This window comes from Ovis aries, chromosome 17 (genome assembly GCF_016772045.2).
Source record: "Ovis aries strain OAR_USU_Benz2616 breed Rambouillet chromosome 17, ARS-UI_Ramb_v3.0, whole genome shotgun sequence".
Taxonomy (NCBI): Eukaryota; Metazoa; Chordata; class Mammalia; order Artiodactyla; family Bovidae; genus Ovis; species Ovis aries.
In genome coordinates this window covers 60,154,357-60,179,002 of record NC_056070.1, presented here as the reverse complement: position 1 = coordinate 60,179,002, position 24,646 = coordinate 60,154,357, and the positions used below count along the sequence as shown (strand labels likewise).

At 51.8% G+C, this 24,646-nt stretch overlaps 1 protein-coding gene and 1 long non-coding RNA gene across 13 annotated transcripts in view; one reads left to right on the top strand and one right to left on the bottom strand.

Annotated features, from left to right (window-relative positions):
* Positions 1-2,857: 2,857 nt before the first annotated feature.
* Positions 2,858-16,825, bottom strand: TBX3 (T-box transcription factor 3). Of its 2 annotated transcripts, XM_015101661.3 has the most exons (8): positions 15,413-16,825; positions 13,490-13,757; positions 12,516-12,575; positions 12,109-12,255; positions 10,104-10,180; positions 8,875-9,032; positions 6,782-7,458; positions 2,858-4,936 (listed from the first exon to the last, which is right to left on the bottom strand). In XM_015101661.3, exons 1-8 carry the CDS (start codon positions 15,799-15,801, stop codon positions 4,466-4,468), a joined length of 2,247 nt encoding a protein of 748 aa, XP_014957147.2. In that variant the 5' UTR covers positions 15,802-16,825; the 3' UTR covers positions 2,858-4,465. The 2 variants fall into 2 exon arrangements, with proteins under 2 accessions (XP_014957147.2, XP_027812353.1); XM_027956552.2 differs by lacking the exon at positions 12,516-12,575.
* The window catches only part of LOC121816955 (uncharacterized), a 345,801-nt gene continuing 335,311 nt past the window's right edge, over positions 14,157-24,646 (top strand). For 8 of the 11 annotated variants that reach the window (XR_009596890.1, XR_009596884.1, XR_009596883.1 and 5 more), the window contains exon 1: positions 16,338-16,583. This is a non-coding gene — a long non-coding RNA (uncharacterized LOC121816955). Of the gene's footprint in view, positions 14,298-15,111; positions 15,202-16,337; positions 22,856-24,646 lie in introns of those variants that run through there. The other 3 variants (XR_009596891.1, XR_009596888.1, XR_009596886.1) reach the window with 3 other exon arrangements.

The following is a 24,646-nucleotide window of genomic DNA, read 5'->3' as shown; positions in this document are numbered from 1 at the left end:
GGAGCGCAGGGTCGTGACCCCGGCCTCTGCTAGAGCGCGCCCTTCGGCCCCTGCAATTAGCGCCGGGAGGTCAGCAGGAACTCGGACGCCTTACCCGCGGCTCAGAGCAGAGCCGAAAAAAAAAAAAACAAAAACGGGCTTGCCCCCTCCCCCGCCACCGGTCTCAGACGCCCGGGCGCAGCCAGGCTTGGAGCCGATCTTCCCAAGGGGCGGGGGCCGAAGGGCTCAGGCTGGCACCCGCATTTGTCACCTTAAATCTACAAATCACGAAATCGCTCAGCTCAGCAGGCTGCGGTAGCTGACCCCGGCCCGGGCCCTAAACGGACTGCTGCTCCCACGAGCCGGGTGCCCTTCGTCCCCGTAGAAGCGACCAGGGTAGAAGCCAGAAAAAAAAAAAAAAAAAATCCATCGTTGTGAAGTAAGGAAGAGAGAGCGCATCAGGCACAAGGGAGTTGCGTCCAGGGGAGGTTCTGAGTGGTGTATACTGGGGAGCGGGGATCCTTTCTCTCTTTACCGATAAGGAACTCCGGTTATGCCCAGCCCTACAGGGTCGGGGGAACTAGTGGAGGTTTCTACAAGGATCAGCAAGGTATTTGGCGAGAAAATAACGAGAGAGTGTCCCCTTCGCTGAATTTCCGAAGGCTCTTGGAAACCCAGAGTCGAGAAGGACTGTTTTTCTCATCTGAGGCCCAAACGGGAGTGAAAGTGATATTCAGGAAAGAGATGAAGGCGGCTTCTTCCGATGCTGGGGGGTGGGGGTGTGCTGGGGTGGGGGCCAGAGAAGGAGGGGAGCCGGGCTGGGGTGGAGAGGATGAGAAGGGGCAAAGATGAAACACCCCAGCTCCGGAACCCGGGAGGCTCCGGGGAGTCGAGGAAGCGGCCGCCACCGGGGCGCATTCGTGGGCCAGACAGATAGGTGGCACTCGAAGCCCGGGAAAAAAAAAAAAAGGCGAAGGCGCCGGCCCCGAGTGGCCTCCGCAGCGGCCGCCGCCACCATAAAGCCCGCGGCGAGATTGCGACCGGCGCCAGGTGAGTAATAGGCAACGAAATCCAGAGAGATTGCGAGCCGCTCACCCCCCGTCCATCAGCGCCACAAGAGTTACTCATTAACATCACTATATACAAATAAGATACACGGGAGATTAAATTAAAAAAAAAAAAAAAGGAAGCACTGGGGTGGAGAGGCTGACCACACGTCTGAGCACCGTCCGAGAATTTGGGGGGTGGGATGGGGAGGAGGTGAGCGAATCGGGACCGAGAAAGAAAAGGATTCGTTCCCTCCTTGAGGCCGAGGCTGTTTTCTGCCTCTCCCCACCCCGATTAGGAAGAGCGCCTCCCGGGCACCCCCAACCGACTGCCACTTTCCCGGGGCGCAGGCACTGCGCTTAATCGTTGGGTCAATAAACAGCCCGGGTCAGCTGCAGCTTCTGCGCGTAGGGCGCGCCCTGGAAATCTTCCAGGCCCTTCGAAGAGCTAGTGCCCCAAAGGCCCCCGGGCCCCGCAAAGCTCCCCCACGCACCCACCTCCGACCCCGGTGGTTTTCCCTCCCACCCTGGGAGACAGTGCTGGAGAGGCTGTGGGCTCCCCACGTGCCTGATTGGAGATGGAAGGGGCTATGCCCCCTCTCCAAAAGGTCTCGACCTCGATCTCCTTCCAAGTACAGGATGGGCGGGAGGGGGGGGGGGCGCGGTTCCTCCTCGCCGGCCATTCAAGAGGCCCCGAAGGTGACAGGGACTTGGGGCCGGGCTGGCGGGCTCCAGGGAGGTGTTGGGGGGGGAGGACGAGGATGGAAAGGCAGCCGCCAGGCAGGCTCCGGCTGCGTCCTCACGTCAAGGCCCCCCGGGGCAAGAGAAGGCCTGGAGAACCTTCCCATCCTCCAACCCTCGCGACCCCCACCCTACCCCCCGCCCGCCCCAGCACACACACTTACACACACCTCCGAGGCGAGGCTGGGGGTGGGGAGGCCAGGAGACCAAAGACTGTCACTGCCTCACCATTTTTTATTGAATGTTTCAAAGATATATCGAACTTCAAAAGGCAACTCCCCAAACAGCCCCGGAGGCTGGTTGGAGGGAAGAGCTGGAGGAGGGTGTCAGCCTCTTGGTGACTTTTCCCTCGGAGGGGGTCAAATATGTGCCCTGGAATTACCTTTTGGAAACTGCCCTCCTCCCTCGCGGGACACAAAGTTTGCGCAGAGCTGGCCGCCCGTCGCACGCACAGTCCGGGCTGAGGACTCGGAGGGGTACCTTGGGTCAGCCTAGTCCAATCTGAGACACCGGAGACTCCAGGGGACGTTCGAGTTTGTCCCTTTCTCGGGCGGCCTGGAGGGTTGCTCCCTTGCCAGGCCGGGGCTAGCCGCGGGCAGATTCTTCTAGAGTTTTATTTATTTTTTTCTTTTTTGCACACTGGGGCAAGAAAAAATTGACTTGGACGGCTCAGATTGAAGCGCAGAGAAACAGCGAACCCCAAACGAAAACGTTCGCGGTCCTCGCACTCATTTTTGATCGGATTCGGCTGGGAAACACTACTTAGGGAGCGAACATTCTTTTTCCATTAAAACTTAAGTATCTGCAATTGCGATTCTATCCAATTCTAATCAGCCCCCCTTCCGCCTCTCGTTTTGCTTCCTAATTTCAAGGAAAAGTAATTTCAGATTGAAGCTGCTCCCTTCCGCCGGCCGAGTAAGGGACTTTTGTTTTTAGCTTTGTAACTTGAGTGACATCTCTTTTGGGTTCAGTGGGGGCGGTCTTAATTATTTAAAGGCAAAGAGAAGGGGCTAAAAAGGAAGCTAGAGAAGAAAGATTTGACTCCACTTTCAGGAAAGGTCCCTAAAAAAACACTTAACAGGAGGCCCAAAGACATTTCAATAAAAATTTATTGAAATTTCAATGAGATTTTTAAAGGGGGGGAATACAGAAAACCAAAGAACTCATCAACAATTATAACACAAAATATACCTTCATGAATTTTTGTCTTTAAACCATCTCTCAGCACCTGACTTTTTAACTGTGAATATATCTCTCTAGAGGCACCAATTCAAAACATCAACACTGAGGACAGTAAGTAGTTAATTTCACTTTGTTTTGAAGAAATCAGAGACTGGCAAATACAAATAGGAAAGAAAAATTAGAAAGTCAAACCACAGCCTCTGGACTCTCCACCACCCCCACCCCCGACCCGCCCCAAGCAATCTCAAAAAACACTCTTAGGAATTTCAGGTGGGGCTAGGAAGTGGCACCACCTCCCCAGTTTTCGGTAAAATAGGCAAATAGCACTTTCCCCCAGTTTTGGACATTAGAAAAGAACTTTTCTTTGCAGACGACTCTTTTGAAAAGTATGTTGGTGTTGGTGCAGAAAGTGTGTTTTCTACTTTTAAAAGCGATCCTGTGACCTTGAAATAAAACTGACTATAGGAAAACAAAACCACAAAACCTGACAGCTGCAATCCTATTTACATAGAGCTATATACAATGTCAATAAATTAAAGTTTAATTTTCTGAGCATTCATATTCCACCTATTTACAAGAGTTATCAAATAATTACATAAATACTTTGTCTAATAGTCTCGCTTCTTCTTTATTTTTTTTTTAAAAACCTTGTTATTGCATATACAGGAAACAGAAAAGAACTGCCAGAGGGACAACATGAATCCTGCTACAGAGCTTAGATAAAATAAATTCATTTTTGGTATCTTCCCCATCCCTTCCTTTTAAGTCATCCCCCTTAGGGTTGTCAATGATCTAGGAAAAGATAAGGGGTCATATTTTCTCTCTAAAAGCAAGCATTCAAAAATAAAACCCACAAATACATTATTGTGGAACATGCAAGAGACCTAGAGCTCTTAAAACATCACAAGAATTATTAAAAAGACACAGATTTCTTTGATACAGACTAAACAAGAATGGCAGAGACTTCCCTCCCCAAACAATGCTGCCCAGTAATTTATTTAGAACTGATATGCACGTCACTAGAAAGTTTTTAATCTTCACGAACAGAATCATGTTAATGTATCCATTTGTCCCCAGTATTTTTTTTTTTCAATTTTGTTTCCACTTGGGATGGTGAAGAAAAAAAAAAAAAAAATATATATATATATATATATATCTTCACTGGGGGAGAACTTTTCAACACCTCCCCTCCTGGGGCCTGGCTACCTCGGATCTTCCCACAGCTTCCAGACCAGCCCCCAAGGAGTTGCTCTGGCAGCCAACGCTTTAACTCCTACCCCCAACAGCTCAATGCAACTGGGACGTTTCTGAGCCAGATCCCGGATGTATAAACCACCGCCAAGAAGACAGGGCCTGTTTCTAGCACATTCTCTCCAGGGAGTCCAGCACCCCTTTCCCAGACAGGGCTCCACAAAAAAGGGCTGACCTCACTGCACGCCCGCGGTTTATGTGACATCCAACAAAGTGCACTGCAGACTGGATTGGACTGGAATGAAGAGACTTTTCTGGGGAGGGGTTTACGGGGAGGCGCTGCGGGACCTGTCGGGCTTGGCTTCCAGGCCGCTGACCAACCGCTGGATGTTCTGCAGTTCGCTGGTGGCCGCCTCCTTCTCCGGGCAGAGTTTGGGCGACAAGGACACGGAGCTGGAGGAGAGCGTGGAGGAGCGGCTGTTGAGTTCCGAGCCCGAGTCCACGGCCACCGAGGCCGGGCTGGCGGCCAGGGCGGCGGCCTTGCCGTCGAGGGGGCCCGCTGCGGCGGCGGCGGCGGCCATGGACGGCAGGGCGGTGGTGAGCAGGCCACTGCTGTCCGGCACCGGCAGGGGGATGGAGTAGGGGCTGTAGCGCAGCCGCGGGCGCATGGTGTTCAGGTTCAGGAAAGGGTGGCGGTGCACGGAGCTGGAGGCTGCCGCCGAGGAGGCGGCTGCCGCTGCGGCCATGTACGTGTAGGGATAAGGAAACAGGCTTCCGAAAGGCGACATGGCCAGGCCCTGGGCACGGAGGAGAACAACAGGGCAGAGTGAGCAAGCGGGTCTGTGCGGTGGGGAGGAGCCGACCTCATCCACCACCCCTCCTCCACCCCCCACCATCCCCTCGGATGAGTCCTTAACCTCACTCCCTGGGATGGGGGTGGGCGGGATGGGGAGCAGGACGCTCCAACTTCTGCGTCTAGACCTAAATCTGAGCCCAGTGACTCCCTAGGCCTCAGCTTTCTTGTATGGCAAAAACGGAAAAGTTCATTCTTTCATGGGTATGAAATGAACTGCTGCTGCCTGCAATATGCTTCACATAAGGTTCTTGGCCATCAAGACTGCTGGAAAGTCTTCCATCAGTCAGTTGTTCCACCTGTTAAATGGGGCTACAGTCTACCCCACAAAAGTAGCTGGCTGAAAACCAGAGGGCGTAAACTATTGGACATATATTTCTGCCCCCCTCCATTCTTGTTGCCCCACCTCACAGCCCTCCCACTCCATTCTAGAGGTTTCTAAAAAAATAAATAAATCTGGGGAAGATCCTTAAGCAAAAGGAAAAGGGATGAGGGCAGGTTGGAAGGGGAGAGAGTAAAGGGTATTTGCTATGAACAGAGATGGAGAAATCATCCAGCCCCAGATATGCTGGTAGAGCCCCAGATATTACAAGTGGAGAAACTGAGGTAGGCCCCAGGGTATAGGAAGCCACTCAGCTAGCAAGTGGCAGAAACAGAATTCAAATCCTGGGGCCTTGGCTTGGGCTAGCTATCTTGGACCCATTGCCTCAGTAGTACTGTTACTACTTGTTGAGCCAGGCAGCCCCTCACCCACCTGTCACCTACCTACCAGTGAGGTCTCCAGAAAGGGCTAGATCAAGAGATGGGAGGGATGGCGGAAGGGCAGAAGCTAGCCCTCTTCTGGTTCCCTCCTCCCCAGAGGGGAGGAGGCCAGTCCTGCCTCTTGGCTCAGGGAAGGGAGACGAATGTGCTCAGACAAAACAAAAGGCAAGGGCGTGCAGAAAACCTCATAGAATCTTTTTGCCCAAGTTCAGAGCACTTCCAGCGGCCTGAAATGTCTCCCCCCACCGCAGCTGCTGGGAGCCCCTACACAGCTGTCTCAGCCTTACACAGGCTGCTAGGCCTGCTATAGCCCCATAGCCCCTGTCCTCTGACATTTCCCACGTGTGCACAAACTATTAACCCTTTGGGAAGAAGGTTGGCCTGCTTGCAGTGAGGGATGGGAGGGGGCAGGGAAGTAGCTTCATACTGGAGGGTACAGACTCAACTCATCCGCAGGGAGTCAGTTCCCATCCCCAGGCCATGGTCTCTCCCTAGGGTTGGGGGAGGGCTGGCTGTAAAACATTTAAGAGACATTTCAACTCTGAAGCTAAAATCACAGCCCCTGGAAAAGGCCCCCAGAGTCTGAGTGCCTAGGGCTAGAGACTCATGTCCACCACCTCCCTCCACCACCTACTTACCAGCTGTGTGATCTTGGTTAAGTTACTCAACATTTCCGAGCTCTGCTCTTTCATTTAGAAGGTGGAGGTGATCATAGGATCACCGAAAAACTCAGAATAGATCAAGCACTGAGAAGAGTGCCTGGCATAAAGGAAGTGCTGTGAAGAGTTATTATCTATTATACCACCTAGCTACTCTGCTAGACACAGCCCTTAGGGGAAAATTGTTTTCTTAAGTTTTGAGGGGGGAGTGTGAGGTTATGATGAATCAATGAAATAAGTCTTGCCCCTAGTAATAATAATGAATTATTATTATTATTAGGCAGGGAGATTAGGTGAGGGTCTGGTTCTAAAAGGCAGGCAAAGGAGAGTGAATGGAAGGAGGGGCTACAGAGGCAGCTGATAAATACCTGAGAGGCCAGAACGTGCTGCTGGAGATGGAAGGGCAGGGTGGCCGACGCCCCCGACAGTCCCTGCGCCGCGGCAGCCGAGGCCATGGCCGTGGAATCCAGGCCCGAGACGCCGGTGGAGGCCCCGGACACTGTGGCCAGCAGGGGCCCCATGCCGGCCGCCATGCTGGAGAAGGCGCCCCCCATGGCGAACTGGCCGGGGTGCAGGAAGAGCGGGTGCCCGTTGAAGAACTGCTGGCCGGCCAGGCCAGGGGCGAAGCCGAGGCCAGGCAGGGGGCCCTGGCCCAGGTGCGCGGCGGCTGGGTCCGTCTGCACGGTGAGCGGCGCGAAGGCCTCCTTGCCCGGCAGCGCGCGCGCCTCCTCGGCGGCCTTGGACGTGGCCGCGCTGTCGCGGCCCGGGCTCCGGCGCTCCTCGGCGCCCAGGCCGCGGGTGCTGGACGAGATGGTGGCCGGGCTGTGGCGCGAGTCGGGCGACGCCTTGTCAAGCCGCCCGCTGTCCCGGGGTCGGCCGCCGGGCTCAGCCGCGAAGAGGTGCGGCTTGACGGCCGGGCTACCCTTGTCCCTGCACGGATCTTCCGACGTGGTGGTGGATATCTTGGCCGCGTCACAGGCCTCGGGGCCGTGCTCCTCTTTGCTGTCAGCCTCCGCGTCACTCTCCCCCTCGCTGGGACACAGATCTACCGCGGGAGGGGGAACACAAGCCAGGCGGAAGGGCGTTAGCTCTAAAACCTGGGCCAGCAGAACTCCAGTGCCCCACTTGGAATCCCCAGCTCGGCCACTTCCCAGCTGTGCAACCCGGGGAAAGCCTCTTAACCCCTCTGCACCTCAGTTTTCTCATCTGCAAAGTGGGAGTGTGACAATACCTCAGACTTTAGGGGAAGGGCTCCACCAGCTAGTCATGTATTTCAAGTCTAGCTAGAGCTGCGATCCTCCCTGCAGTAGTGAATTTTACTATTTTATACAGGTGGACTGTTCTCCTACTAGGTCAGACAAAGCTTTTACTGGCCTTTCCCCCCCACTGGATTGCAAATTCACTTTTTAAAAAATAAAAACTGATTTACACTAAAACTCAGGGCAGGAACACCTTCTAGTTACCCGCTTTGTTCTCTGAATGATTGATTTCAGTCCCTTCCACAGATTTGTGGACTCTTTCAGGAAGATTTGTTTGGAGAGAACCCTGACGTCTGAATCGGCAGTGGCAGACGTGAACACCCCTCCCCCAACACACACACTCCCCGGAGCCTTCTCTGTTTGCCTGTCTCTGCAGACAGAGATGGGTGATGGTTTGGGGGGCGGGGGGCGGGGGGGGGTGTTGCTCACTGCCTGGAGACAATCATAGATTCTCTTTTGCTCTCACCACACCCTCTGTGGGTGTCCTACCAGAAAAAAAAGAAAAAAAGAAAAAGCGATCCCATTTTGTGTTTAAAGCTTAAACAGATTGAAGACATAAGGGACTTTCATTTTATTTCACTTAAAAAATAGGTTTCTTCCCCTTGAGAGCATGTGTCTTTCCAAATAAATAGTTCTTCCTCTTTAAACACAGGAAATCAACTGAGGATCCAAGCAGCTCCTCCCCTTCCACCCCTGCCCTCCCCAGCTCCCACTCTCAAGGCTCCAGCTCCTATCATAGGTCTAGGGTGGCTCTAGAGCTGAATTTTTCTCAGCCCCCTTCCCTGTTCCAAGGGGCAGAGAATCTCCCGTGTCCCCCCTTCCTCACCCCTACTCCAGCCCAACACATTTTAAGCTAGAGTTCAAAGATATTTAAAAAAAATCAGTTGTTACTTGGTTGGAGGTACAAAAGAGAGGGATGCTCCAGCCTCCCACCCCCAGAGGGGACACAGGAACAGAGACCACCCCCTCATCCCTGCCAGACCAATGTCTGGGAAAAAGGAATCTGAGAGCTCAGACTAACTTTGAGGGGCTGGACACCCCTGATCACCCTTGGTGAGATTTGGCTTCCATTTTACAAACTTCTAGAAGGATCTGAAACTTTGGAGGGGCAGGTTTCCTGGTGGATGCTCCCAGCTCCCAACTCTTCATTCAAACCTTCAAGACCTGGAGAAATCTGAGAAGTCAGAGGTGGCCAGACTCACCTTTGAGGTTGGATGTTCCTACGGTGGACACGGCCGGGGAGGAGGACTGGGCGAAGCAGTTGAAGGCGGCCTGTTCACTGGAGGACTCGTCCGAGGTGCCATTCTCCTTTTTGTGTCTGTCATCAAACACCCTCATGGACTGCAGGGTGAGTTGCTTTCTGTGGCAGAAGCCGACACCCAGCATTATACAGAATGTTCCCCCCTCTCCAAAGCTTCGGGCACACACACCTCACCTGGCCTGCACCGGGGATGACACTAATTCCTAGAAATCTCTGTACCCCGGGGGCAGCCACTTGGATCCAAGCATTGTTCAGGACCCTGGGACTAGGCTGAAGACCGTAGCCCAGGGCGAGGGAGGGAGGAAGGCTTGTATTCAAGACCAGAGGGTTTCCCTAGGAAAGGGGCACTGGCTGGGGCTTGCTCTTTAAAAGCCAAGAGCAAGAGGGGAGATGGGAGCTGGCCAGATCCGCTGAGCAGCCAGCCTCACAGACCAAGGAGAACAGAGGACTCAAAGTAGTGAACACAAACAGCAGACCAGCTCTGGACTGGTTGCTAAGATTGGGAGGAAGTGGTTATTTCATGGTGCACTTTACTGTAATCGTTTCACCAACACATTCATCGGACTAAAAAATAATCTATTTCCACGTGAGAAATTATCTTTTAATGCCCACCCATTCCCCCAGGGGATATGTTCAAAGTTGCCGCTGATTTTCTAGATTTTCAAAATTCTTTGAAAGTGAGTGGGGGAGGGGAGAGCTTCTTTTATATACCATCCAGCTGTCAGCTTAATACAAAATGATACATGTCTCCACAGAAGGAGGGAGCCATAGATGTCTCCAGGGGCCTAGGTTCTGTCAATCTAAGACAAGACTGCAAAAATTCCAAAGCGTTTTGTGACTGGCTTAGTCCTTTCCTGGGACCTGTCCAGAATGAACTTAAATTAATTAGGAATTAATAGGCGTCTGTATATAATCTGCTATTCCTGATACTTTTCTTCCAGAGACATTTGTGGGCGTGGCCTCGCTGACCTTCTTTAAGGTAATATGGAGGAAGAAGAAAAAATAGTGTAGTGAAATCTGTAGATTCTTGATCAAGGGGGAGTAAATTGTTTTCCACCCTTCCACCACCCTTCTCAAGAAAAGGGCCTGCATCCCACTTCTAACAGCTGAGTCCTAGGTCTCAGAAAAGTGATTTTCTAAATTGTCTGAGAAATGACCGCCACAGCTCACCTTTTTTCTCTCCTGCCATTTCCAGTGTCCCGGAAACCTTTTGCAAAAGGGTTGTTGTCTATTTTCAACTGAGTTATCTAGAGGAGGAGATACAAGCAAGAAAAAGACATTGGCTTCATTTTCTAGAATGTTCCCGGAGGTTGCCCCCCAACTCAAATGATCCATGCGAAATCTGACTTCCCACTGGAGAAGTCATTTGGATATACCAGGTTAAAGAGAGAGAGAACACAGCAGAAGTTTGAGGGGGCCCAGGAGGAAAACCAAAGGGAAGTGTGCCATGGCTGGCATTGCCCATAGGAGGCCAAACCAGGGATTCTGAGCTACAATGGCCCAACCACATGGGCTTAGAAATGAAAAAGTTGTCAAAAGGGCAACCTGTGGATCTTAAAATTATGCCTTCATTTTGATTTTTTTTTATATATAGTGCAATTGATCATAAAATATGTTATGGTATATTTCCTGCCCAAACACATGCACACACATTCACACAGCAAACCTTCCAACTTTTTCTGTACATCTAATAAAATGATTTATGGGGTTTCACTACCCTTGTGCTGGACTGGGTTTGATTTTTTTGCTGGGTGTTGGGGGTTGGGGGGACGTGTTTGAGGAATTACAATATTGACAATTACAGATTTAAAAGGACTGAATGACCGCTGGAAACATTTGTTTTCATTTATATGCCCCTGCCACTGCCATTAGGTGGAGAAGGCCCGTGGCTGCTTTGATCAAAAATGCTATATTTTATTATTCCATTAACAACTTAGATTCACAGGGTACTGGATCTAGAAGGAGTGTGCATTTTACACGCTAAGGAAAAATCGTATGTCGTCTCTCAATTCCCTTTCCTGGGATGGAGGCAGAGGAAGGGGATGATGTATACAGAATTCGCTGGAGGTGGAAAAAGGGCCCCTGGATGGATTCTTGTTCTTGAAGTCAATTCCTGTTTTTAGTTCTTTCAGGGAGAGGAGACTCTGATGTCTTTAGTCTTCAGATGAAGGAAACATACCTGGAACACCCCATCAGCGGGCCACAGAGGACCCATGCATAGTGAGAGTGAAATAAAATGGATTGGCACTGAGGACCAGGGTTCAGAAGTTGAAGAGCAGGGGTCCTCAGGTGGCCCCCATCCCCGCCCACCACCCTCATCCCTACCCTCAGTAACTGCCTGCTAACAGCCATGCTGGAGACTGGTGGCCTGGTAGCACTTTCTCTGTGCTGCTCTGAGCACACACCCATGACCTTCAGGCCACTATAGCTTACATACCAGGTGCTGTCTGCTCTTCCATTTGGGGGTACTCCTAATCCCCGGCCTCAGGCCCAGGGAGGGAAAAAAAAAAAAACCCTTCAAATGAAGTGGTAACTTTGGTCATCTCATCTCAAAAGCCTCAGACAACTCAATTAGCATGACCCTGTGATCAGAGTAGGTTTTTTCCAAGCACACACATACACACACACACCATAAAAAACACAGCAGCATAAAAGGTAATAAAAACCAGACCAGCTACTCGGGATTTCTGGCTAGGGGAGAAAATCTGGTCTCCGCTGAGACTCCCCTCCCAAGATCCCTACTGGCTTTTGCCTTCAATTTTTAGCTGGTTCCTTTTGAACCTGATTTCTGGATCCTTCTTCCTGAATGAAAAGAGGATGAACCTTGAAACAGACAGGGGAAAGCTGGGGTGGGGGTGGGGCAGGCGACCTTAAGGTGGTTCCAGGAGCTTCTCACTGGCAGTGTTAGTTTGGCTTTTTTTTTTTTTTTTTTTTTCCACTCAGCGTTGGGTCCCTAGCTGGTTAAGTTTTTTTTAGTTTTCTTTCTGCCTCTGCTATGTGCCGCTGCCCCTTTTCCCCCAAGCTCCACTGAAAGTCAAATCACAAAAGAAAAATCAGACTCCCATTGCAATGCTCTTGTAATTTTCTCATCCTTGCCCCAAAGCAGCTTAAGGGATGGGGGTGGGGGTGGGGAGGTGTTACTATCACCATTAAAAAAGAAAGCGACTTTGGTTACCTTATCATTCTGGTATGCAGTCACAGCGATGAATTCAGTTTCGGGGAACAAGTACGTCCGAAAAGTACTATAAGGAAGTTTTAAGATGTCATTGGCCCTCACGATGTGGAACCGGGGCTGGTATTTATGCATGGAGTTCAGTATAGTCTGCAGGGGCCGGAAGGGGAGAGACACACATCACAAGAGGATTTATCGGAGGACCAATGGGTTCCTAGGACCCCTGCCAGGCTGACGTCTACCCCACCAACGGCACCAGGGAGCCCACCTTCTCGGAGTACCTCGGTGGGAATCTTCAGCTCCCCACATGTTACGTTCTGGAGAATCCAAATTGCTCCTCAGTTTCCAAAGGGTGCCCTCCCCCCCACCACCCTCACCATCTAAGGTTGCTTTGTTGAACCCTAGCCTACCTGAGTACCAAAACTATAATTCCCCTGCCACGTTGCTTGATCACTTGGGAAGGCCAAAGTCTTAAAAGATAGAGAAAAACATGCATTTTAATTTACAAAATGATTCAGTCCTTTAAGCGCCCACTAATTGATGAGCCCAATCCACTTAAAGCCCTGAAAGGCTGAACTCTAGAGAGGAATATTTATGCCTTAATCAAATCAAGGGCTTCAAATGCAATTCCTGCTCGCTGAAGATATGTCCAGGCCATTCATGTCTTCCTGGGCCTAATCTTTCTGCTTATTCCTCACTTATCACTCTGTTTATTTTACTGAAATGTTGGGGAGGTGTAGGGGCAGGGGGCAAAAGGTCCTTTGCTCGACTTTCACAAGCAATCTAAGTCTCTGGAAAGTTTCTAGGGACTCCCGCACTGAATCCACATATATACTCGCAACACACATGCAATTTTTGTACCGGGAGATCTAGGTCTCATTTCTTGTAAACCTGACCTTCACCTGAGCCCAATTCTTTTTTAGTCCAAGGGAAGAAAATCTTTCAAAATCTGTACCCACACCGTCTCACCAACGCAGTCGAGGTTTCAAACCTTAAAACCCTCCCAAACAATACTATGACTGGTTTCAAAATAGAAGTATGATATTGTGGAACAAATCCTTTATGAATACCTAACTTTAACATTGATTTTCCATCTTCACGATGGGTTTTTAACTTTCCTGTCAGGTCAAGCAGTTACCAAGACTTGGTCTTGCCACAGAACAGGAGCCTATAAAAGTTCTCTCGCCCCTCACTTATTTTAGAACGCCAGGCCTTCTATTATCCAAAGAGAAGAAACACCCCGGAATTCTCTGTGGATCGAACAAGTTTGCTATGCTTTGTAACTGAGAGCAAGGGAGAAACTGGATTTTACCTGGAAGCGGAAAGCACTGCCTTTGCTAGGGAGAAGACAGGAAATTTTAGGAAGGCAAGCAGTGAAACTTACAAATCCGTGCTTGTCCGAAATGTTGTTGGTGAGTTTCAGTTTGTGGAAAGTGACAACTTTGGACATCCACTGTTCCCCAGTAGCAGGACTGTCCGGGTGAATGTACATTCTCTTCGGCATTTCAGGATCAGCCTTTCCTGCCACCATCCACCGGGAATTGTGAAATTTATAGCGACAGTCATCCGCAGCGATAATGTCCATCAACAAAATATATTTGGCTTTTTTATCCAGCCCAGAACACCTTACTTTAAATGGAGGAAACATTCGCCTATAAGGGAGAGAAGAGGGAAGAAAAGAAACGGAAAAAAAAAAAAATCACTCAGAATCTTGGGTTTGACCCTCTATGCTAAAATACTTCAATCAAATTTAAAACTTTCTGTTACAATTGATGCTCTTGTACCGGTTCAGAGTATGGTGACTGGGTGCAAAATTGCTTCCTTCAGCAACAGAAGAATTAAATACGCTTCAATGTCTCTATTTTAAACGGCCCGAGATTCAAAACAAGTGAATAAGGGGCACTGGGTTTCTCTACATTGTCTAATAATTTCCTTGTAATTTTTTGGCCCCCTGTGTGACTTTTTAGATTGCCCTTCTTAGAGGGAAATTCTTGCTTATGCCTTTTCCTGCCGGTGTCTAGTTCTAAACAGCTTGGGGCAGGATTTTAGTTGACTTTGGTTAATCAAGGCTAGAGTTTTCCACCACCCGTGGATGAGAAAATGTTAAACGGATCAAGAAAAGAAATGTCAAGTCGGGACCCCTCTCTGCTGTGGAACAGTAATCCCGCTGCTGGCGAAATGAAACTACTTTGGTGAGTTCTCCAAACGAATTCTGTAGACTGGGGTGGACTCAGAGGCCTGATCACCAGTCTGCCTAGCGCGCTGCTAACCACATTTCCCCCACTGCTCGGGACCAGACCCAAACTGCAAGACTCCACCACCAAACTGGTCTTTATTTCCCTAAAGTGTTAGCATTCTGTACTTTTGACTTAAAAGGGAGCAGGGAATGCATCGCTGTGAAACTGTCTTCTGGGCTGGAGGGTAAGTTGCAAACTTTGGCCTCGTTCAGCTCGGAAACAGAGCTAAAGACAAGAGAAGATTTTCCTTTTATGCCTTCAACTGTATGCCTTGATAGACTTCAATGCCATTTTTTAAAAAATCAGTGACTTTAAATGACAGGCACGTTTTGGTCAGGCCAGGACCTCTAAACAGTATGTAAAATATAGTCAGACATGAAACAGCAGTACGTGTCTCCCTGCTGGCTCCTTGGGTCAGCGAACACAATCTGAATCAGCCAGAGTTGCCTGTTGAACTCTCTCTTTGATTACAGACACACGAAGCAGCATGGACAAACCCCAAATCGCCTTTGATTTCTCTCTAACCCTGGCAGGGGGCAGGCTCAGGCCCCCTCCAGATCCAGAAGCTAGGCTGGAGGGCTGAAAGGGCAGGGCAGTTTCTGCCAGGCCTCCCACTACCACACAAACAAAAAGAGGTGTTCAGTGTTTCTCTCCAGGAACAAAATGAAACAGACAAAAATACAACATCTACAAAGACACAGGGATGGTCCAGAAAGGTTTGCACAGTGAGTTTTCCTGCAATGGGGGGTGCTTTTCTTTCTTCCTGCAGAAGATATCTGCGTACCATTGAAAAATTCTATCCCATAGAGAACCCGGTATGCAGACCAGGTAGGAAAAACCACCCGCTGCAGACGCCCAGGTAAGCTGAAATTTCCTATCACTGGGGCAAGGCCGGGGAGGTTTCTGTACACAGTTCTGGGCTGGGAGGTGGGGTGGGGGGGACTAAGTTTTCCTCTAAGTCAAATAACTGGCAAACCGACTGTTCTGGGAGAAGATAAATAAAAGGAGAAAAGTAACCTCCAGTCGCTTAGGGGAGTTGTGGGGGCGGGGAGGGTGCGCGGCTTGCTTACCTTCCCGACTTGGTAATGACCATCTCCGTGCCCCGCTTGTGGAATTGATCCCAGAGTTCCTTGGCCTCCAGGTGTACCTTGGGGTCATCTTCTACTTCTTCTTCGGGTTCCATGGTTTTCAGGGGCCTCAGATGGGTCTGAGGTCCCAGGGACGAGAATGGGATGCCGGTCTCGGCCGCCCCCACCAATTGATCCATGATCGGCTTGGCCAGGGCGCCGGGCAGCGAGAGCGCCGCCGCGCCGTTGGGAGGCAGCGTCAGAGCGGGGAAGAAAGGCGGCTGATGACCCAGCACCGCGCTCATGGCGAAGTCCGGCGCCCGGTGAGGTAGGAACGGATGGTAGGCCATGCTTGTCCCAGGAATGACCGGATCTCTCATGGAGAGGCTCATCCACTCCAGGCGGGGCGCTGGGCTCCAGCCGGGAACAAGTCCGCAGCTGTTTAGTTTTGTTTTGTTTTGTTTTTTAACAGCAGCGCATAGTTTGGACGGGGGGAAAAAGCGAAAGAAAAAAAAAAAGGCGGTGGGAGGTTCACAGCTAAAGCACCTCAAAGTGAAGAGTGGGAAGTGTCTTTGGGGCAGGGGAAGGCCGCTTTTAAAGAGGGCAAGGCGAGAAATCAGGAGACATAGTCGTTTGGGTGACTGTCCCGGTGTCTGGCGTTTCCAAAAAGCCGCCCCTAGAAGTCGGTTTCCGAGGCGAGGGGAACGAGCAGGGACTGGACTCGCGCCGGAGCCCTGCCGCTTGGCTCGAAATAGACACGCCTGCCCTGGGTCCCGGCGATCGCTCCCCAGCCCCCAGTTCTTTGTTGCCAATGCGGACGGCTCTCCTAGGAGACTTTTTTTTTTTTTTTTTTTACCTTTTCTTCTCCTTCTTCTTCCCCCGCCCCCCCGTCTCTAGCCTTTCCCTTTGGCTCGCGGGAGGCGTCTGCAGTTGCGCTAGACCGGCGAGCGAAGAGAGCAGAAAAAAAAAAAGTCTCTCTCCTTAAGAAAAAAAAAAAAATCTCTGATGGAAGCCCTCTTCTACCAGCGCTATCAAAACTTGAACTGCAAGCGGGCTTCCGTTCGTCCTTCTCCTCCGCCTTCCTCCGCTCCGAGCCTCCGGAGGGTGTCTGGGTTTCAATCCGAATCTTGCTGTGTGTGCTCTGCTCCCGCGCCTCTCTTCCTTGTCCTAAAACGTGAGCGAATTCCCTTCCTAAATCTGCGTCCAGACGCGCAGGGCTGGGAGGATTTAGAGGGGGGGAGGAGGAGGGGAATGAAAAGAAGGGAGAGAGAGAGAGAGAGAGAGAGAGAGAGAGAGAGAGAGAGAGAGAGAGACCGGAGTGGGAGAAGGAGCGCCAGGAGAGGGAGGGAGCGAAAGAAAGCCAGCTAGAGCTCCTCGCCACCCTCCTCCGCCTCTAGAATTCCCCGGGCGTCTGCTCGGCGGTCTAGAAGGTCGGGCTCTGCTGTGGGCTGCGGGGAGCCGGAGGCCTCTTGATTGGCTCTTTGACGCTTTCGGACCAATTGTGTTGCTGCATAGGCGTGGTTTTCACAGGTCGAGTGCTGGGGGATAGAGCCGAGTTATAAAAAGAAGGTGTCGGAAACTGTAACGTCGCAGCGCCGCAACGGTACTACTGCCTGTCCTGTGAATATGTCAACATGATCAGAGGGAGGGCGGGGAGCCACTGGGGAGCGCGCGCACCGAGTCGCCTCTAGGTGGCTTATCGAGAGATCGCCGCAGCCCCGGAGCTCGCTCTCTTGCTCGCTCGCTCTGGCTCAGTCCATGTCTGAAATGCCTCAGTCATCCAGCCCGGGATCGAGGGAGGAGGCTGGGCAGGAGGGAGCACGCGGGAGGGAGGCGGGCGCTAGCGAGCCTGGCCAGGAAGGCGGAGAGCGCGCCGGGCGCCGGGCAGGGGCGCTCGCCTCTCGCGCGCTCGGCTCGCTTCTCGGGCCGCCGCGGCCGTTTCTCTCTCCCGTTCACCCTTTTAACCCGGTTCCAGGCGAGCCGAGCGGACGGCCCCGGCTCCCGTGAGCTGCCATCCGGCCGCCGGGCGCGACAAAAGCCGGGCGCCGCGGAGAGGCGAACGCCGCCGAGTCTCCAGGCTTGTGCGCTCTCTCCGGCCCCACGTGGAGCCAAGCTCTTCCCGGCCGCCGCTCAAGGGCTCCCGAGCTCGGGTGTTTCTCGTTGCCGGTCTGCCCGGGCAGCAGGGCTCGCGCGCGGGCTCCCGAGCACGCGGTGCTGCCAGATCTCAGCCCACGCGAGGGGGCTCTCTCCCCACCGCGCCCCACCCGAAACTATGCGCGGAGACCCAAACACCCCCAGCACATTTGTACGCGAACACGCGGCAGTCCACTAGGGCTCAGCCGCGGAAGCCATATACACGCAAACACTGACCCAGCCTGCGCGGCAGCCGCGGGTCTGCGCTCAGCTCACTCCGGAGGCGGATTCGGGCTTTTTTCAAATGGATTTACCAGCCCTTTTAGATAGATCTCGTCTTCCATTTGGACTCTGGCTCCCGGTTTTCAACCTGAATGTGTGTGTGAGACCAGAGAGGGTATCTGAACAAAGTGAGCACAACGAGGGACTAGGTTCTGGGCCTGTCCTCGTCTAGCCGCCGCCCGCCCCTCGGCGGTCAGCAGGGTGAGGAGCTGCTGGAATGGGGTGGGCGAGCTAGTGGGCGGAGGTGCTCCAGGCCCGTATCTTCTCCAGGCATCGCAATTATCTCTTGGTGCCTCAGTTCTTTTCTCCACCCGGAGACTTATCTCGCCAGAAGTCGGGGGTGAATTTGTAAAACAAACCGTGAAATGCCCCCACCCCAGAGGCGAGGTGACTGGCTCCAGTTCAGGTGTGTGTGTGTGTGTGGGGGGGGTGTTGCTCAGCAAGGGTGAAGGGGAGGGACGAAACAGGATCTTATCCATCAGACCTGTCGCCGAATTGGTAACTGTTACCGCAGGTCCCTGTCCAGGTCAGAGGATTCCCCAGATCCACATTTCCCAATTCTAGCCGCCATCCCTGCTTAGATGGAGGGACGTCTTGGGGACAGTATTCTATTACCCTTCCTAAGCTGGGAACTTCTCCAGTGGAACCAAGAAAGGACTGATTTCGGGGTCTAGGGGGTTAAGAACTCCCAGGCTCGGGTTGTTTTGTGCGTGTAACTGTGTGTAGGTAACCAGCAGAGCCCTCTCTTACATTTTGCCTCGTGTACCCCTAACCCCCCAGCTCCCACACTCCGAAGTGGGAGCAAGTTGGGGGGAGTGTGAAAAATGCAGTTCCATTATGGGCCAACCGTGCCGAGATAGGGGCGGAACTTTTGAGGAGACGAGATTTTTCCAGCCTCGCATTTTTGACGCACATGGTTAAGAGCGCTTGGCGCCAGCGCTAAGAATTCCCTGAAGTCACCAGAGAGAATAAGAGTGGTTCTGCGAACTCCATCTGGCTTGCCATCTCGCCCCTTTCTCTCCCTTTAGGTCTGTCTCCTGGCCGGTCTCTCGGCCTCTCTCTGAGGTGGTGGAGCAAGAGCGGCGGGGGTCAGCGTGTCGGCTCACGATGCCCCCTCCCAGGTCCCTGGCCGCCCGACCCCGGAGGGTGCGAGAAACCCAGGCCTTTCCCCTCTGATACCGTCCACCGAGGTCACCGCAGGGTTTCCACCAGTCTCCGGAGGCTGAAACCCGCCCTTCCCCCACTCTGCTGGCCGCGGGAGCCTGGGGCCGCACCGCTGCGCTTTCAGCAGCGGCCCCAAACCCGGGGTCTGGTTTTGCCTGCACTCGCCGGCCAACCTCTGCTCCGACGCACCGAAGAGAAGGAAAGTAATTCTGCAAGCACGAGATGACCCCCAACACACACCCACATCCACCCAATCGGTGTCCTAAGCGTCCAGATGACCAGGAAGAGAGACATTTCACTCGGTCGTCCGCATGCTGGCCTCGCTTCGGTTTTGGACTGTGGGAGGGGAGCTTGCTGATTTCACTTGTAAATATCTCAACTTGCCTTTGGCCTCAACGGTGGAGGTGGACTTAACCGCGATTTCGGCCCCTTCTCTCACGCGCCTGCTTTTGCCCATAGCTCCACCTTAACCCTGGGGTCACCCCAGTTGCCACTCCTGACCCCTCATTGCCACTCCAGCGCGCCAGAGAGGAAGGCGGGAGAGGAAAGTTTGTGGGGTTCTGAATCGAAAATGTCGACATCTTGCTAATGGTCTGCAAACTTCCGCCAATTATGACTGACCTCCCAGACTCGGCCCCAGGAGGCTCGTATTATGCAGGGAGGCCGCAGTAACTGGGGATCAAAAGCGGGAAGGTGCGAACTCCTCTTTGTCTCTGCGGGGCCGCCGCGCCCCCCTCCCGGTGGGTGATAAACCCACTCTGGCGCCGGCCGTGCGCTGGGTGATTAATTTGCGAACAAACAAAAGCGGCCTGGTGGTCACTGCATTCGGGTTAAACATTGGCTAGCGCGTTCCGAAGACTTGTGCCAGGCCTGGCGGCTGGGACAACTCGCAGGCCAGCGCGCCACGGGCCCGGGCTTTTAGGCTCTAGCCGAGGGCATGGTCATTTCCCCCCCCCTCCATGCAGACCCCTTCGATCTTCTCGGTCTCTCTTCCCGCCTCACGTTCAACAAAAGACAGACGGGAAAATACTGAAGCAGCCTAGCCTGACACTGGGCAGAGCCTGAGAAACGGTGCTTTAAAAGAGCGGGAAAGGGGGCCAAAATCTGAATCCGAGAGGAGGCGCCGAACTTCTGGTGTCCTTCTACAAAATCCTCCATCTATTGCAAAGAGTGTTCACCTAATTGTAGGCCTGATTTTTTTTTTTAAATCTCTCCAAATCTGGGATGTCTGAAGTGTTTAAGGTGAAGAATAGTATGAATGCGGATTTTAAAGTGGGCAAGGGGCGAGGAGGAGCCTCAGAATAAATGTTATATGTGCACACGCGCGCACACACGCACGCGCACGCAACCAAGTCTTCTATCCTCAGATCAGGCCACGCAAGAGGCAGAGAAGCCCCCTTTGCCCAAGAATCCCCCCCAGGAAGCCTCAGCAGCTCCCACTTTCCCCTAGGGCGTCGTCTGCCTCCTACTGTAAAGGGGGGCAGATCGACCCTTTTGTGACCGAATGGTGTTTATCTGGAGGTTACAAAACCCGGGCGGGGCTGGGGGGCGCGGTGGGGTGGAAGAAGAAAGGATGGTGTATAGGCGGGGTCGTTTACTTTGGCAAGTTTGCTGTAAATATTCTTTTCAGCATGTGTGAGGTCTGGCGAGGGACTATTACACGCTTATTCCCCCTTAAACTTTCACCCACCGTTTGCTGCGGGGAGCTGTTTTTCAGTCCGAGGTGTCGCTGAACTGGGAACTCTGTTGACATTAAGGACATCCAGGGGTTTCTCCTGGAGGGTCTGGGGCCTAATTAAGTTTACTGTGGAGGTCGGTCAAAACGTAAACTTTCTCTGAGGAGGGGCTTTCTGGGTAGAGACGGCTCCGTTTCTGGCCAGTGTCCCTGCCCATGGGATCCCAGGCTCTTTTGATATTGACAGACATTGAAACTGATTAGGTGTCTGCTTCAGGACTCCCATCGTCCTTTGCGTTCAATTCCCCAAACCCTGGAGGTGATTCTTTTTAGCGGGCACCTCAGGGAGGCAGCTCCCCCGAGGTGAGGGCCTAGGTTAAGTTCCTCTAGCAGATAGCAGCCAGCACCCTCCTTTCCACATTAGCACCCCTGTGCTACCCCAAACCCTGACTCTCTCACACGCAGCTCTGAAGTCAAAGGAGGACTTCACAGACCGGGAGGCTTGGTTTTCCTCCTGGAGTTTCGCATCTTTCCCTGCCTTCCCCCTGCAAATTTGCTTGAAGAGCCTAGGGCCTCTCAGGTCTGGAGGCTTCAGGATCAGTCTTTTTGATGGAAAGTCAGTTTCCCCATCTTTCTTTCCCTCCAGAGGTAGGACAAGAGTCTTGGTTGGACCACACAGGACACCCACTTCTGTTTCTGTCTCTTTCTTCTGCTTGGGCTGTCCTCTCTCTCTGTCCGTGTCTTTCAAGATTCCATGACTGCAGATCTGTGTTCTTCTGTTTTCTTCTATTTTCTCTTCTCTTCCTGGCATCTGTCTTGTTCTCAGCTTCTATAACTCCTCAGTCTCTACCTCCCAGCCTTCACTTTTCTCAATATTTTTTAAAAAATTTTTATTTACTACCTTTTCTGTTCTTTCTTCTTCTCTTCCCTTTCTATTTTCTCTGGCTTTCCTGGTCCTCTCTGAATTTTCTTCTGCCTTTCTGTGTTTCCATATTGCCTCTGTATCCACCCCCAACTCTTCCTCGTTTCCAGAAATCAAGACAGGCTGGAATTACCTCTCCCTGGGGTTCAAGCAGACACCTTCCTCTCATATCCCTGGCCTGGACGATAAGGTGTCCTCCAAGATAGAAGAATGCTGGGCCCATTTGTGTAGGTTTGAAGTCTCACTTTCTGCGTTTAGTATTCCCCAAACCACCCTCTGCCCACGGCTGGCCTCTCACCTCTGTTCCAATGCTCTGATCTCCCATCCTTTCTCTCTGCCCCTCCTTTCCAAGGCAGGAGCCCAGGGTGAAGGGCAGCATGGCAGGTCTAAAGCCCCAGTTCCTAGCCTCTGTCTGGCCCCAGCAGCACAGGGCTTTCCTGTAAGGCTCATTTCCCTGTCCTCTGACAGCCCTCTAAATTATTGATCAGGGCGATTCGGTGCAGGAGCCTGAAGTGTGTGTGTGTGTGTGTGTGTGTGTGTGTGTGTGTGTGTGAGAGAGAGAGAGAGAGAGAGAGAGAGAGAGAGAAGATTGTCAAAGTTGTCTAGCTTGGGGAAGCAGTATTTTTAGCACAGAGGTTCACTTTGGCGCCAGTTGGTTTATGCTGTTTCTAGAGCATCATTCGTTATGCACTTAATCCATGCTTATCATACCTCCCTTTAATGTAAATATGTTTTTGGCAGAGGCAGAATGAAAAGATTTCACCCTCTGCATTATTCTTATTAGCACCCACCTTTCATCAAAGCAGGATCGCTCTGCAAATGGCAAATTTGTAAACGGCCAGTGATTTAGAGAAGTTGGAAGGGAAGCGAGGAGGGAAGGATGAAGGAAGTGGTGTGTGTGTGTCTGGGGAGCGTGCTTCTTATACATCTGTGAAAGGTTTTTTCCCTCTCTCTGTCAGGAAAAGGAACTAATTGTGGTTTCCTAATTTCAAACCAATCTACATCTTCAATGGTCTCTTTGTGTGTTTTACCCAGATTACTTAAAAAAAAAAAAAAAAAGAAACGAAAGATAATGCAATGGATATTTCTTAGTCCAGTCGAAATGAGTTCACTGGGAAGAGGCTGGGAATTTTTCCTCTCATCTTATCTGATCCAGCATCTGCAAGGCGCAGAGCCAGAGCTGACTTCGGCCTCAGGCACCGGGCACTGTTGACCACCCAAAATCTTTCTTCTTTCAACATCCTCTTTCCAGATGTCTCAGTCGAGACAGGTAAGGGTGTCAATGGCACTTCAGCAATCTGTCCTAAGAATGTAGCCTCAGGGAGTGGTGGGAATCTCAGGGACAGAATATTTCAAAGAGTGAAGGGAAATAGACCAATGTATTCTCCAATCCCCAATTGCAGACTAAGGGTGTCCACTGACTGAACAGGAGCCCTTACTTCTGTGACTTTCTGCTTTTGCTTCTGTCCATTATTTCTGGTGGTGTTGTTAGGTGCCCCGGGGTGGGGGGCAGTGGGGTCTTGCCCTTTGAGGGCAGACAAGGCGGAGGGAACAAGGGACTGGGTAAGTGAGAGGGCATGGCAAATCAGATAACTGCTACTACTGTGAGGGAAGTTGACAGGGCAAAGAAAGATCAGCTCCTCTAAAGCTGCTGAACTAACTGTCCCTTAGTAGCCTCAGACACGTTTCCTCGATTTGAGCACAATATCCATTACTATTTCCCATACTGGGTTTCAATTTAAAAGGGTGAGAGCGGAGAGGGAAGGCAGGAGATAAAGGGACCAGTGAGCACCCAAGTTGTGTGTGTCTGTGTGTTGTTTTTCCTCTTTTCTTTCCATTTCTTTCTTGGAGCCTCTCCAGTGCTCCTCGACAGCCAGCCAATCTGCCTGTGTTCCTAAAGGTAATGCTTTCCTGTCTCCCAAATCGAGTAGGTGAAGAGACAGGAAAGGAGGTAACACCGACAGAGAATCTTTTATCTCCAGTGAAGCCCGCAAGAGATATAGTTGTGTGTGTGGTGTGCCTTTGGGAAGGACTTTGCCTTGCCTGTGTAGGCATGGGGTTTCAGATATGGGAGGGATATGGGCACTCAAGATTCCAGCCTTTTCTGTCATATTGGAAACTGATCAAATCCCTCCTTCCTTGTACAGTCTTATGGGCAATCTACCCTTTTGCGGGTCTAAGACACAGGGTGTTTAGCAGCTGGTGCCTGGTGGCTCAGAGGTTAAAGCGTCTGCCTGCAGTGTGGGAGACCTGGGTTCGATCCCTGGGTCGGGAAGATTCCCCTGGAGAAGGAAATGGCAACCCATTCCAGTACTCTTGCCTGGAGAATCCGATGGACGGAGGAGCCTGGTGGGCTACAGAGTTGGACATGACTTCGAGGCTTCACTTTCACTTTCACTTTCACTTTCACCTGTTTCTCTGGTATGCCTGGCAGGTAGGGAGCTTGCTACCCCAGCTTCCAAGGCCAGGATTTGGGTTGTGGATGGATGCAGGGTCCCGACTCCAGGCCCGTCTGTCACTCTCCCACCCAACACACCTCTCAGAATTTGCAGTCAAGCACCAGCTCCTTTTCTGCGTCTGAGTTCTGTGATCACTGACCCTGTACCAGAGCCACTCAGATAACGGGGCAGGAGTCGCTGCACCTCTGTGTCTTAATTACCTGACAGTCTGGGGAACCTTTTCCTCCGAGTTAGTAACGACTAGAGACCTCAGCAATGGGACTTCATTTTAAGTCAGAGATGTCTTGCTCCTGACCTAGTCATCCTGGCCCCCAAGTAAGACATAAATCCTGCCCGAGTTTTTAGCATATCCAGGGAATGAACCAGTAGGAGCCACAGTGACAGTTCTCTGGCTCTCAACCAGAGCTGAAGGCTTGGGTGAAAGTTTTGGCCTTAGAGATGTGAAGAGCCTTTAAACCTCTCCAGCTTGGCCTTGGAATACAGAAGGGTTCCAGAAGTTTCTCTCTCTCTCTCTCTTTTTACTTGCAAATTATCTTACTGTCCTTTATTAGGACATAGAAGAACTAATGCAAATGTGATGAGAAATAGCTGTCAAGTTTGTA

Bases quoted from the DNA above. Each gene is read 5' to 3' on its own strand.
- TBX3 (XM_015101661.3), bottom strand. From the start codon at position 15,801: ATGAGCCTCTCCATGAGAGATCCGGTCATTCCTGGGACAAGCATGGCC. The intron at 12,256-12,515 runs GTAGGCTAGGGT...CGGCCCCTGCAG, and splicing joins ATTATAGTTTTGGTACTCAG to ACTATACTGAACTCCATGCA. The intron at 10,181-12,108 runs GTAACCAAAGTC...CTCCTCCTCTAG, and splicing joins CTGCATACCAGAATGATAAG to ATAACTCAGTTGAAAATAGA.